The sequence below is a fragment of the Branchiostoma floridae genome, chromosome 12 (assembly GCF_000003815.2).
Source record: "Branchiostoma floridae strain S238N-H82 chromosome 12, Bfl_VNyyK, whole genome shotgun sequence".
NCBI classification, from domain to species: domain Eukaryota; kingdom Metazoa; phylum Chordata; class Leptocardii; order Amphioxiformes; family Branchiostomatidae; genus Branchiostoma; species Branchiostoma floridae.
Genome location: NC_049990.1, coordinates 1,140,367 through 1,152,917, shown reverse-complemented (window position 1 = coordinate 1,152,917; position 12,551 = coordinate 1,140,367). Strand labels below are relative to the sequence as shown.

The following is a 12,551-nucleotide window of genomic DNA, read 5'->3' as shown; positions in this document are numbered from 1 at the left end:
GCATGCAGTCAGCATATGGCTTCAGAAAGTCCAAGTACTTGACAAGTACCCTTGCAATATGGAACTCTGTGTTCTCTTCATATGCCTGTAGTTCCTGCTGGGTCAGGAGCCAGGACACTGTTTCCATGGTAAGGATGTTTGCCTTCGGAGAATCGTTTGGAAGCTGAGGGTCTACAATCCTCTTCTTGGCAACCAGCACAAGGAACCAGTGCCAACTCTTTCGTTGCCGGTCCATGGTCATAGCCGATGGTTTCTTCATGATGTCCAAGTTGTCTCCAAGAACTTCAATAGACGTGACGGGTTTGGCCTTGATCCTCTCCAACAGCTTCTTGTTGTACGCCTTGGTTCTTTTCTCTTCAGCCATTGTGCTTGACGAATGTCTTGTGGCGACTGTCAGTGAAGATGCAAAATTGCCAGGGAACCAGGTGTGACTGACTGTATGCACTGTCTCCATGGCACCTTCTGGCTCATCCTAGCCAGCAAACTGCTTTGCTGGCTAAGATGAGCTTACAGATGTCATGGCTGGTTCTGCCTCCATAGAAAGTGCTGTTTGACTACTTGTCCTCCTCTGTGCAGAGGGCTTTCTCAAAGAGGAGTCATGGTGTTGGGTTGATGTTGCAGGGGAAGTGTAAGTAGAACAGATGAAAGGGTAGAGATTACAGCTGGGGTTCGTGATTGGCATACTGAAACCTGCATCATTTGGGAGACGATACAGTGATTTGTTAGGTTCCATGTCATTCGGGGTTGACTGTACTGCAGGCATACTGCTGGTAGACAGTGACATCCGTACTGATGGAATACCATCATATTTGCTTGTGTCACTAGCGGATGATACATACCGTTCAGCTGAAGCCTTGAACTCTTTCTGTCGGACAAAGTCCCCAACAGTTCTGTCCATCATCTCCTGATGTTTCTGTAGCATCTCTTTCCTCTTCCTGTACAAGGTTGAGGGGGTGACTGTTACACTCATTCGTTGTAGGACACTGATGGACTGAATGAAAAATGTACACAATTACTACAATAGCATATCAGTTAGTATCCATCACATAATCCTTATCCCTCATATCCAAGAACATTTGATTTAATTACTTCTTGGGGTGCAGTGCAATTTAGTCAACATTTATAGACATAGATCAGCATACTGGATGAAGATATTAACAAAATCAATGTAATGCTGGTTTAATATAGCATATGAGTGAAGGCTTGGTGACAGGGACAATCAGGCAAGATGCAATTTGCAAACTTACAACTGCAGGCTAAAAACAGCTTCAGCTTAGTTACTATGTATATTGTATGCAGAATGTGTAAAATTTGTACTGACATCAAAATAGTCAACATTAAATGTCATGTTTTCTCACAGTCACAGTCATAAATGTTTAAAGAACTATCATCTGATCAATACATTTCTTTGTGCTCTGTACCTCATCTGTTGTGCCTCCCTTTTCCAGCACCATGCCCACTGCCATTTGGAGACTGGCCATCTTTGGGTTCCTGTGGTGCAGAAGGGCACTGCCAGCAAGTCCAATGGATGGGTAGTGCCTTTCTTCTCCCTTGTCCTGTACACTCCTGTTCTTGTGGGTGTTGCATGCTACTGCTTGAAGAACTTCATAGAGGAGGGGAGTTCTCTCCTTCCACTCTCTGATTATGGTGTCCCAATCAATGTTCAGCAGGCCATCAACGTCAGTCTTCCTTAGCACTGATGGCTCCTTGTCACTGCATAATGCTGTGCATTCCTGTGACAGCTTGGTGCATACTTGACTGTGCAGCAATGGCCTGAGGTTGGGATCTTTGTACAAAATGCCTGCTAGTCTCTTATCGGGTTCACCTTTGGCAAGAGCACGGAGGTACTTTGCAGTACTGTCATCCTTCACAATCTTTGTCATTTTTTGAGACGGGTAGGTGATGACCACCTGTAGAAATATACAAAACCAGGGTACTGCTTAGCAAGAGTTCTGACACTGACTCGGGTACAGCGAATGACTCAGTAGACTACCGGTAGTGGTTTACTACAACATTGTATGCCCAAAATTGTTGTCTGGAAACAACCGGTACAGTTGACAAGAACACAGTTGATATTTTAGCCATGTAGAAACTTTCACATGATTTATGATTAGATAAGGTAGTCTATTTCATTAATGGCCAGGAAACGTTCCATGTCATTTCAATGACAACGTGAGTGTCCTATTGTGACTTTCACATATTTATCAGTAACCAGGGCTCAGCATACTCCCATACAAACAACACATTGCCAGAAAGAGATTATAAGAAACCTGTTTACTTCTCTGATGTTGTTCGCATCCTACTAATGCAGTATAAGTTATAACACGGTTACTATTGTTAGGACTATTTGTACAAAATTTTCCAAATAACAGAAAAGAACTGTTAGCAACTTGAAATTTTGCAGAATAAAAAGTATTTCGAGCCCTGAGCAGACAGACATAAAGCTGGCTCACCTTCACTGTGCCAATGGGGTCCTGAGCCTGGGTCCACCCAATCTGTGTAGATTTGTGACATTCTCTAGACTCAGTCTGCTGTACAGCAGTGTTGGAAGCCTGCGTGGGAAACAATTGATCAACACGTATAAGTATACAAATAAAACTTAAAAAATTTGGCAAGCACGTGAAGTTGTCTACTAATTATTACCGAACACCCACAGAGACCAGGTGTCACTAAATTTAAGAGCGGACCAAACTGTTCAAACTACCAGGCTGAAACGACTCTACTCTACTCTAATCTTGCCATGCTTTGGTTCCGCCATTGGTTCAGCCAAATCATGTATCTGTCATAAAATATTATTAACTGTCATGTTTGATTACAAATGTTTTAGTACAGAGAGTCATATGAAATAGGGCACAATTCAGCCTATGGCTGCTAGACTCCTATTGTAACCATAAACCATTTTTGATTGATTGATTGATTGATTGATTGAACTGAAGATACAGGCAAAATATACAGTACACTTACCGTTGCAGCTGGTAGAATGGGGCGGTAAGTCTTCTCAGGAGTTCGCAGCAGACTCCGCTTCACTGTCTTTTTTGGAGTGGGCGTTTTCACCAGTGGTCTCTTGGCCCCGACTTTCACGGGAGTAACGTGAACAGAAACTCCGACATTGGAACCAAACCGGGTGTCTTGTTTTGGTCGCACAGTTTTCTTCGGAGTTGGCGTCTTGACCCCGGCTGCAACGTTGCCCTGGGCATTGGGACCAAAACAGGTAGCTTTTTGTGGTCGCAATTCCGCGATCAACGCTTCCTTTTCCTCTTTCAGTCGGTGAAGTCGTGTCGTTAAGTCTTGGTCAATTTTCTCCAACTTGTTGACTTTATTAAAGCAAGAACGGCACACAGTACACGACAAACCTTTTTGAGTCCAAACGTGCCTATCGGGAGGAAATCCCAAGATTTCTTGAATCTGTGGGTAGCGTGGAAGGGCAGAAGCGCTGAATATTGATCGAAAGTTCCTGTCGTAGATGGCCTTTCCACAAAATAAACAGCTTTTGGAGACACGTTTCGCCATGTTTGTTGTTGTGGCAGCCGCCATCTTGGAAACTTTCTAAACTAGGCGCTGATTGGCTGGCGCCATATAAGGGCAAGCTCATTAATATCTAATAAGCAGGGCGGGTAATACTGCCGGGAAAAGGGAAGGAAAGCAGAGTCCCGTCAGGAATAAATGACTGACGGTACTCTGCTGTAGGAGAATGTGAGCAACAGAAACTTCCACATCTTTGCCGTCCGCTGAGCTGAGTCAGACTGCGGTGCGTGTCGGGTTTGTTCTGTGTGTGTGATACTTCTGTAGGATAAAGGTCTCGGTGCGGGCCTCGGTAGAAAGTCATTAAGTCAACTGCATAATTATCCTGGACTCCAGTGGTGCGTGTCGCAAATTCTCAAAACTGCTCCATTAACGTTACTTTGACATAACTTTGATAGAACTGCCTTCCCTGAAGGAGAGAAGAGAAGCAGTTGCTGTTTCCCTGTTCAAGGCAATGCTGCACCCTGAACACCCACTACATGACCTGGTGCCCGCACAGAGACTGTCAGCTACTGGAAGAACACTAAGAAACAGACAGATCATCTCAGTGCCATTTGCCAGAACGAAAAGACTGAAGCAGTCTTTCGTGCACTGTGCCCTCAGACTGTATAACAATTCTGCATAGCACATAGCGTGTATGTTTAACGTTTCGACTATGACTGTTCAGTAAAAGTATTGTACATATTGTACCCAATTCAGGGAGGCTTGTATAGCTCCCCCTACCTATGTACTATTGAGGAATGATAATAGATAAAATAAATCTTGGCTCAAGACAAACCCGGTGATTACAAGACTCAGGCCTGGTAACGGCGCTGTTTATGGAGACCCAGGTCTGCGGATTTTACACGAGGCACAAAGTGCAGGTTTATTATAATTAGCCGGCCTGGTTACCATCACATTTATTTATTTATTCATTTATTTATTGATCTTTAGGGTAGTCCCTTAAGTTAACGTAGTGGACCCCTCACACACACACACTTTAGGAAAGGACTCAAAGTCACACTATTTGTTTCAGAACACATTGCGGCTATATGCTAAATCTGACAGTCTGGAATGTATACAATGCCAGGTCCATTTTATGATACTCCACTAAAAATTAACACTAAATACATAACTAATAAATTGATCAATTAAGGTAAACATATTGTTAGATTATAAACATCTAAAGATATCAACACCGTACCTGCTTGGAGATTATACCAGGTGGACCCCCCCCCCCTCCACACACACACACACACTTCAGTTCTGTTACTAGGCGACAGAAGGGGGAAGGCTAGCGGCTTTGCACTCTGACCTCTTGGAGTCAATGTTGAGACGGTCCATTTTATAATGCCTGGTCTTTTTAATGGTACATTGACGGCTTTTCTTAGATATCAGCTTTTTCTTAGGGAAGAAAAAGAACACAGAAAACCAATCATTTTTGAACCCAAACCTCTGCCAATATAGCAATGTTACTTTAACGCTCATTATACATGCTTTACTTGCTTTTAACCTGCAGTTTGAAAGACAACTGCTAGGCAGCCAAAAATGTATACCTTCCATCATCCGCTCCAGATCTACATGCCAAATTTCAAATAAATACATCGAACAGATCTTTGGTTATAGTTGCGAACACATAAATACAGACATGCAGAAACAGAACTATTAAACCCCGTAGGAGTAAGTAAAGACCTCCGTCACGGATTTCATTTGATCCATGAGAGATGAGAGCTTTATTTTGGTTCTTGCAGTTTAGTACGTGTTAGATCCCTGTTTCAGATGATTCGTTCATTCGAATAACTGATTGCTCCGGCCAAAACGTCGGGAAATATAAATTTAAACACAATATGGACAATGTCATCACAATCAGCTATTGTCCCTTCTAAGAGCAGCTGTCCAATTGGTCGATTTCTGGTCAATTACTATTTATTCGAGTACCTACGTACTTGTATGTATAATGTGTATTTAATTATACTTTTTTAAGACTGATACTCTTGGGCGAACATACGCCCACAATTGTAATTTGGTTTAGAATTTCAGTTTATGTACTAATCATCCCCGATCATTAAAAGTGCAAATAGCTCTTTGGAAGTAAGGAAATGACCGTTGGAAGTCGAAGTACTCACAAAACAAATTAGAGTACAGCATCAAAAGACTTTGCCCTGGATTTTGTACCTTGTTTATCATTGAAGCGAAACTCCGATCATTACAAGTGCAAATGCATCTTCTCAACATCTATATAAAGCGGACAGTCCGGCTGATATCAAGGCACTTGAACTCCGGAACCACTATTCCGTCAGCCCAGCCCTCACTGTGTTCAGGATGAAAACCTCCCTGGTGCTGCTTCTCGCTGTGATGGTCATCTCCTCACAGATGATGACCGCCGAAAGTTGGTGGCCGCATGGCAGGGCCTCGGTAAGGAAACCGTCTTTTAAAATATTTGTCTATCTTCTCTGTTTAGAGGGAGTAAAGTAAACAATGGAGGAAATTTCGCTGCATTTTGTTTTGCGAAAATTAAGAAAATTTAGACAAAATGATATCCCTGGCTACAATCGATCAAACGACGAGTCTGCGGCAATCGTCCGAGCCTCGCCTATAATAATAACTTTATTGCACAACAATTGTACAAGGTACCAACTATGGCTTATATGTGACAGGGACGGTTTTCAGGTGAAAAATACGCGCAACCCTCTGTCGATCATAAATATGGCCGACCTTCCATTGATACGCCCGAAGATCGTGGATAATGTGACAGGGGTATAACGGCGCCTCTTTCAATGCCATTGTTTGATGTAGGAGCGTAACGCCGAGTCTCCCCGGGACGTCTCGGCCCTGAAGGCGCTGTTGGCCCGCCGACTGGCCGCAGAGCGCCGGGAGCTGGCCAGGGAGCTCCTGGACAAAAGGGAGGTGGAGAAGGTTATGGCCGACATGCAGAAAGAATGACGAAAATGTAAGTATTCGATGTCCGTTCCTGTTAACTTGTGTTTTTCTTTTTTTTTTCTTTTTAGACCAGAGCAAGTAAATTCTATGGATGGCATCCTATGCATAATGCAAAAATTATGAGATAGCGCGAAAAGAACAATATGGCTAAATTTTCAAAATAGACACCAAAAACTTTGTAACAAGTTGAAGTGAGAAAACCTGGTAGCACTGTGGCCAACGACCATTTATTCCCATATTAAAGAAGTGAACTAGTGTAATAAAAGTGACACTAGTGTGGTACACAGGTATCACTTGCCAAGCTGGCGTTTTGATGCCTTAAGAGCTTCCAACTGGCTGAGTGGAGAAGAAGAATCCATTGTGACCCGTGATGGCATCCCTGATGCCCACGTTCAAGGTTCATGAGCTTCCCACTTGTGTGCTGCTTCTCCCCACTATATACAGACTATGACACTACGCAAAAACAATTACGGGAGGCATGATCCAACTTTACTCTCAAGGTCTAGAAACATAGCACTTACCTTGGCGATCCATTCTTAGCTTCTTGCGTTACGGTGTTCTAAAACACTCACATACAGCTAAGTCTGGTACAATTTGACAAAAACAAACATTACCAAGCATACCTGTCATTTACCATCATTGGTAAGTACCACATTTCGTGTAGACTGTAGTATGAAGCTAGTTGTTGTTTGCTCTTTTTCAGGACAACCAAGCCGCCGACCATGCGACCATCCTGAGATGTATGAAAACTACTTTTGAACACATCTTGCCGAGTGACGCTCGCGAAAGATAGTGGATGCCACCTGTTGATTTTGTTAATTTTCTGTTTACTAATTGTACAAGATTTGTTGTTTATGTGTTTTTTCTATTGTTATGACTTGTAGGACTCCAGAAAGAATAGTTATACTACATTTTATATCAATAATGGAGATCCCAATTAAAAAAAAAAACGTCTGACCGTTTCCAAACCAAGTAGCTGTGGCGTTACCATTTGTCTTATCTAATTACCTGGATATCTAAACTTCATCAACAGGACTTTGTTCTGCTAATACCGTTAGTTTAGCTTGTCTCAGTAACGTGCACTTTCCTGTCAATAAGATAGTCTATAACGCACCTTTCCTGTCAATAAAATGGTCTATAACGTACCTTTCCTGTCAATGAAATAGTCTATAACGTACCATTCCTGTCAATAAGATAGTCTATAACGTACCTTTCCTGTCAATAAAATAGTCTATAACGACCCTATCCTGTCAATAAAATATTCTATAACGCCAAGATACAACGTGCACATTGGAGTGCATGGTTATAGTGAAGAACCGATGAGGTGTCCTAGAGTAAAATTTAAATGAATGAATGAATGAAAGACCTTTATTGTACATTCATGCCTCGACGGGCTAGGTACAGGTCACTGATAATAGACATGACTGATAACAGAATACATGTAACAAATATATGAAAAAAAAAACAGGATACAATTTAACTAGTTGAAGGTACTAAGCTAACAGGATGGTCGACATCTTCTCGCTTCTTTGTACAGGTGTAGATATAAGAACATATAATGTTTGATATACAGGGTTTGTCTAGGCGCATCAAAAATAAAACTTTATCCGTTGCATTAAGATGCTCAAAATATGGGAACTCTTTTCTGATATATTCATAAAGCACAATCCGTTCATTATGGTACAATTTACAGTGTAAAATAAAATGCTGTTCATCTTCTACATGTTGTAGATCACAAAATTGGCAGACTCTATGCTGCAGAGGGGTGCGGTTGTGCCTTCCAGTTTCGATATGTAACTTGTGGCAACTAATCCGGAGTTTAGTGACAGCCAATCTGTGCTGTATGTTTTTCACCATCAGATATTCTTCTTCTTTATAAATAGTCTTGAATAATCTATAGGTTCGTAATTTGTTACCGAAAGATTTGTCCCGGTTGTCATTGTGTATTTCGGTTCTAAATGTTTGAATGTAAATATCCTTTAATCGTTGGCTGATGGCGTTGGTTATAGGTAATAGGTTTGTTCCTAGAGATATCTGAGATCTCCATATATAGGCAAAACCGCATTCCTCCAGTATCTTACGAACGCCGGACGCCCAGCACTTATTTCCATTAGCATCTAGTTGTAATTGACAAGATAGGGCGTCGGCTTGTAGACTGTCAGCTGGCACGTTTTGACGGATTCTTAGAAAGTGTTTGATGGTGTTCAGGGAGGCTTCCAGTTGAATGGGGTACCTCCCTAATTCCGCTCTTGTGGCAAGGTTAGATGCTGGTCTGGGGACATTTAGTGCTTGTTTGCAGAATTTAAGGTGAACAGATTCAATGGGACAGGTTTTAGGGCTTTTAAATGCGCCCCATATTTCTGAGCCATAAAGTAGAATAGGTTTGACACATGCATCGAAAAGTTTGTTTCTAACAGGTAATGAGGCGGTGGCTTTATTTAAAGACTGCTTTATTCCGAATAAAGCCTTCAGACCTTTGCCACTCAGGTATTTGTTGTTAGCTTTAAACGTGCCAGCTGCACTCACAATAATACCAAGATAAGTATAACAAGTTACAATTTCTATTTCACGATTATCAAACAGGAGAGAACAGTTTTTAGGTAGACTGCCACCCTTTGTAAATACAATAATTTTTGTTTTCCTAAGATTTACTTTTAATTTCCAAAGTGCACAATAATTTTCCAGATTGTTCAAGGAATGCTGTAATCCCCGTTTGGACTCGGAAAAAATTACCAAGTCGTCAGCATACAACAAGCATGGGACAGTTTTGCTGTGCATAAGTGGGGGATTACAAGGAGCACCGTCAAATTGGGACACAATATCGCTAAGAAAAAGGTTAAATAATGTAGGGCTTAAGTTGCACCATTGTCTCACACCACAGTTAGTAACAAAAGTTTCAGTCAATCCATTTTTAGATTTAACGCAGTTTATAGTCTTTGAATAAATGCCCTTTATTACTTTTAGAAATTTACCACCAAAAACAAAGACATCCTTTAAAAAACTGTCCCCTTATTTAATTTTCATTGTTCATGTTGGAATGCATACAGACGTAGTGGTGGCGCACACAAGTTTCAAACTTGTATTAGTATTATATATAAACAATATTGTAACAATATATGATGACAAAAATGTGATTAAGTCAATGGAAGTGCATGAAGCAAATGATACAATATAATATATAAACAATATACGCCTGAATACAATATTGTAACGATATATTATGACAATACTTGTAATGAGATGTGATTAACTCTGAGTCAATTGATGTGCATGAAGCAAGTAATACAATACAACAGAACCTGTTTGTTCATGAACTATAGAATCAACAAAAGTACAATGACTATGTAAAGGAGAGTTGAAACACAAATAAACTCCCGAAAAGCAATAATCAAATGTGTCAGATCATGTCATGTAATTAAGCGTCCATAAATTGGACCAATGTTGAATCTCGACTCCCCCTCAATAATAAGTATTCCGTTACCATGGCAACCGACTACGTTACCATAGCAACTGTCACCATGGCAACGGCAAGGAGGAGTTTCAATCAGTATATTAATTATAACTTGGTAATGTCTGCCGGAGTTTTTAATATCTGTACATGATCATTGGTATAAGGTACGCATATAGTTACCTGGACATGTAAGTCTGTTTAATATACTTTGTACAATATTTACAGAATTTCTAAAATAACCATAGATTAAAATCGAAGTAAACTGTTCCGTTTACATTTCGTAAAACAGTAGAGAGAACATCTCTGAATCGATCGGTAATATCGATAGCATAGAATATCGATCTATTTACATGAACAATTGGAATGCAGCGCCGCTTAGCGAAAGACGTGGGAAATGCACCTCACGCTTAGTTCAATGTCATGGCCTTTGGTTTGGCAGTGTTTTTCATTTATTCTTCTTTTTTGGTCAACATTTCAAATTTGCACAGAATTCAAAGAACAAATTGTCATGATTCAAATGCAGTCTTACTTTGTTTTGTTTTAGTAGTATGTCATGATTGGACCTTTTCATTTTTTGTCAACTATTTTCCAGTAATAGGGAACGACTGCATATACATATTTACATGTACATAAACGTGTACATAAAAATGTGGGTCCCATTGCACTGGTTCCGGATCTAGAGAATTAATACTATCAATCTTCTGGTTATGATTATCTGCACTGAAGACATGTATTGAGTCAAGGCTCCCGCCACCCGCCTGCTTTGCTGTGATCATTCTTAGTTTAACTGCATATTAAATGTAAAAAGGAAAGGTAGTACAAAAGGGTCTTTAAGAGCAGTGAGTAGCTATAGGTATAGGGTAGGGTAGTGGGAGGCAGAGCCCAACCTCTTCTTCTACCGACTTTTACCTCCCCAACCGAAGTCAGGTACCTATTTTGGCACCTGGGTGGAATGAGGAAAAACGTGTTGTTGTTTTTTCAATGGCACTACATCTATGGAATGTCATTGGATTTTTAGCCAGACCCTCTGCTCTAGATTGAGTTTGTCAAACACTCCAAGCCTTACGGAAATACGCTGCCATTAAAACTCTATAGTGTCACAGTTTTTCGTCGCTCTGAAACCTTTGATTTTTCTTCTATCAAAAGAAAAGGACGATTATCTTTCACCGTGAAACTAAGAACGCCCCAAAGTACGTGGCATACTCGTACGGGTTCACCCTGTCCAAGTCAGACACTGTCACATACAGGTGGTCCCTCGCCTGGAGCCTGAACACCCCCTCCACGTAAAATGTTTTCGCCCACGCCCCACCTTCCAACACGGTGTGGACTGTACCACCGCCCGTCATGATCCGGTAGGCGGGGGGTGATCTTGGCAGTTGGTACACGGAGAAGGACAGGTGCGGCGATCCCGTGTCTGAAGCGCCCTCTTGTGGAATATGGGTGAACTGTACCTAGGGAATGAATGAGTAAGTTAATAAACATACTATGATTAACGAATATCATCTCTCCCGCCCAATGTCGTTTTACAAGCATTTTCTGTACACCACTATGCTGTAAATGGTACTTGGATAATCTCCAAGCAGATCTTGCTGTGGCAAATGGGAAGGAGTTTAGATCTGCTTGGAGATTATACTTGGAGGCCATACTGAAGGTGTCAGTAGCGCCTACTAGTGGAGTGTGTGCGAACCGCACCAGTAGAGCCCTTAGCAGAGTGTGTGTGAACCATACCTGACAGTAAATGTTGTAGTAACCTGTGAGCGGCACCTCCTTGGGACTGTACCGCATGTATCAGTTGCGCCATATAGCAGTGTCGATGTCATTGCTCACTATGAGTGAGGACTAACTGACCCAATAGGCGAAGCAGGGGTTGCGAGGCTGCTCGGGAGATTCCCTACCCCTATTTTGGCCAGAATTTCGCCCATGTGGCGGGTTTCTTTAACGTGCCTGGGGTATGGCTCTCCCCGAACACCTATGTAATGTATGTATGTCCCAGCCGTATCGGTATTGTAAGTGTTCAGGGGCACCAGAAAAACAGGCAGCATGTCTGATTGTTATCTATCTACCATGGTAAAAAATGAAATAAATGACTTAAGGAAGAAAGTTGCGAGTACATATACGTGTACATGTATGAAATACATGTACATTCATTCATACATGTACATTCATTCATTCTGTCAGTCATTCAGTCATTCAGTCATTCATTCGTCGATGTAGGTTAGACATTCAGGTAATAAGATACGCCAAAAAGTATAATATATACAAAGTCGAAAACTAAACGGTTGGCTGATATCAAGACATTTGAGCCACTATGCCGCAAAAATTATGAATTCATACAGACATTTAAATCATAGTTAAAGGGCAATTACAAAATACTCTACGTCCAAACAGAAAGGTAACGGAAAAAAAAACTTCCCCAAACATAAATGTATAGGTAAGAAGTAGGCCAATAGTACCCGCATGGTGCGTAAAGGCTTCAAACAGACAATTTTACGCAAAATTGCTTATTATTGAGGCGAAACTCCGATCATTCATTCATACTGTACGACTAAAACGGAAAATAACGAAAAAACGGAATATCCCTTCCCAATACATGTGTATGTATATCTAAGACGTAGGTCAATAGTACTAGTATTATGCTTAAAAGCTTCAAACATACGTC

The 12,551-nt window shown here is 41.2% G+C and overlaps 1 protein-coding gene and 1 long non-coding RNA gene across 3 annotated transcripts in view; one reads left to right on the top strand and one right to left on the bottom strand.

Annotated features, from left to right (window-relative positions):
• The window catches only part of LOC118427808, a 4,814-nt gene extending 1,124 nt beyond the window's left edge, over positions 1-3,690 (bottom strand). Inside the window, exons 1-4 of one of the 2 annotated variants that reach the window (XM_035837769.1) lie at positions 2,965-3,690; positions 2,454-2,552; positions 1,422-1,910; positions 840-991 (exon numbers count right to left, since the gene is read on the bottom strand). In XM_035837769.1, coding sequence (XP_035693662.1) covers positions 840-991; positions 1,422-1,910; positions 2,454-2,552; positions 2,965-3,534 — 1,310 coding nt within the window. In that variant the 5' untranslated portion in view covers positions 3,535-3,690. Of the gene's footprint in view, positions 1-230; positions 992-1,421; positions 1,911-2,453; positions 2,553-2,964 lie in introns of those variants that run through there. The other variant, XM_035837768.1, reaches the window with a different exon arrangement.
• Positions 3,691-5,666: 1,976 nt separating this feature from the next.
• On the top strand, positions 5,667-7,556 carry LOC118427865. Its single transcript, XR_004832594.1, has 3 exons — positions 5,667-5,916; positions 6,298-6,451; positions 7,145-7,556. It is a non-coding gene; the product is annotated as an uncharacterized LOC118427865 (long non-coding RNA).
• Positions 7,557-12,551: the final 4,995 nt, after the last annotated feature.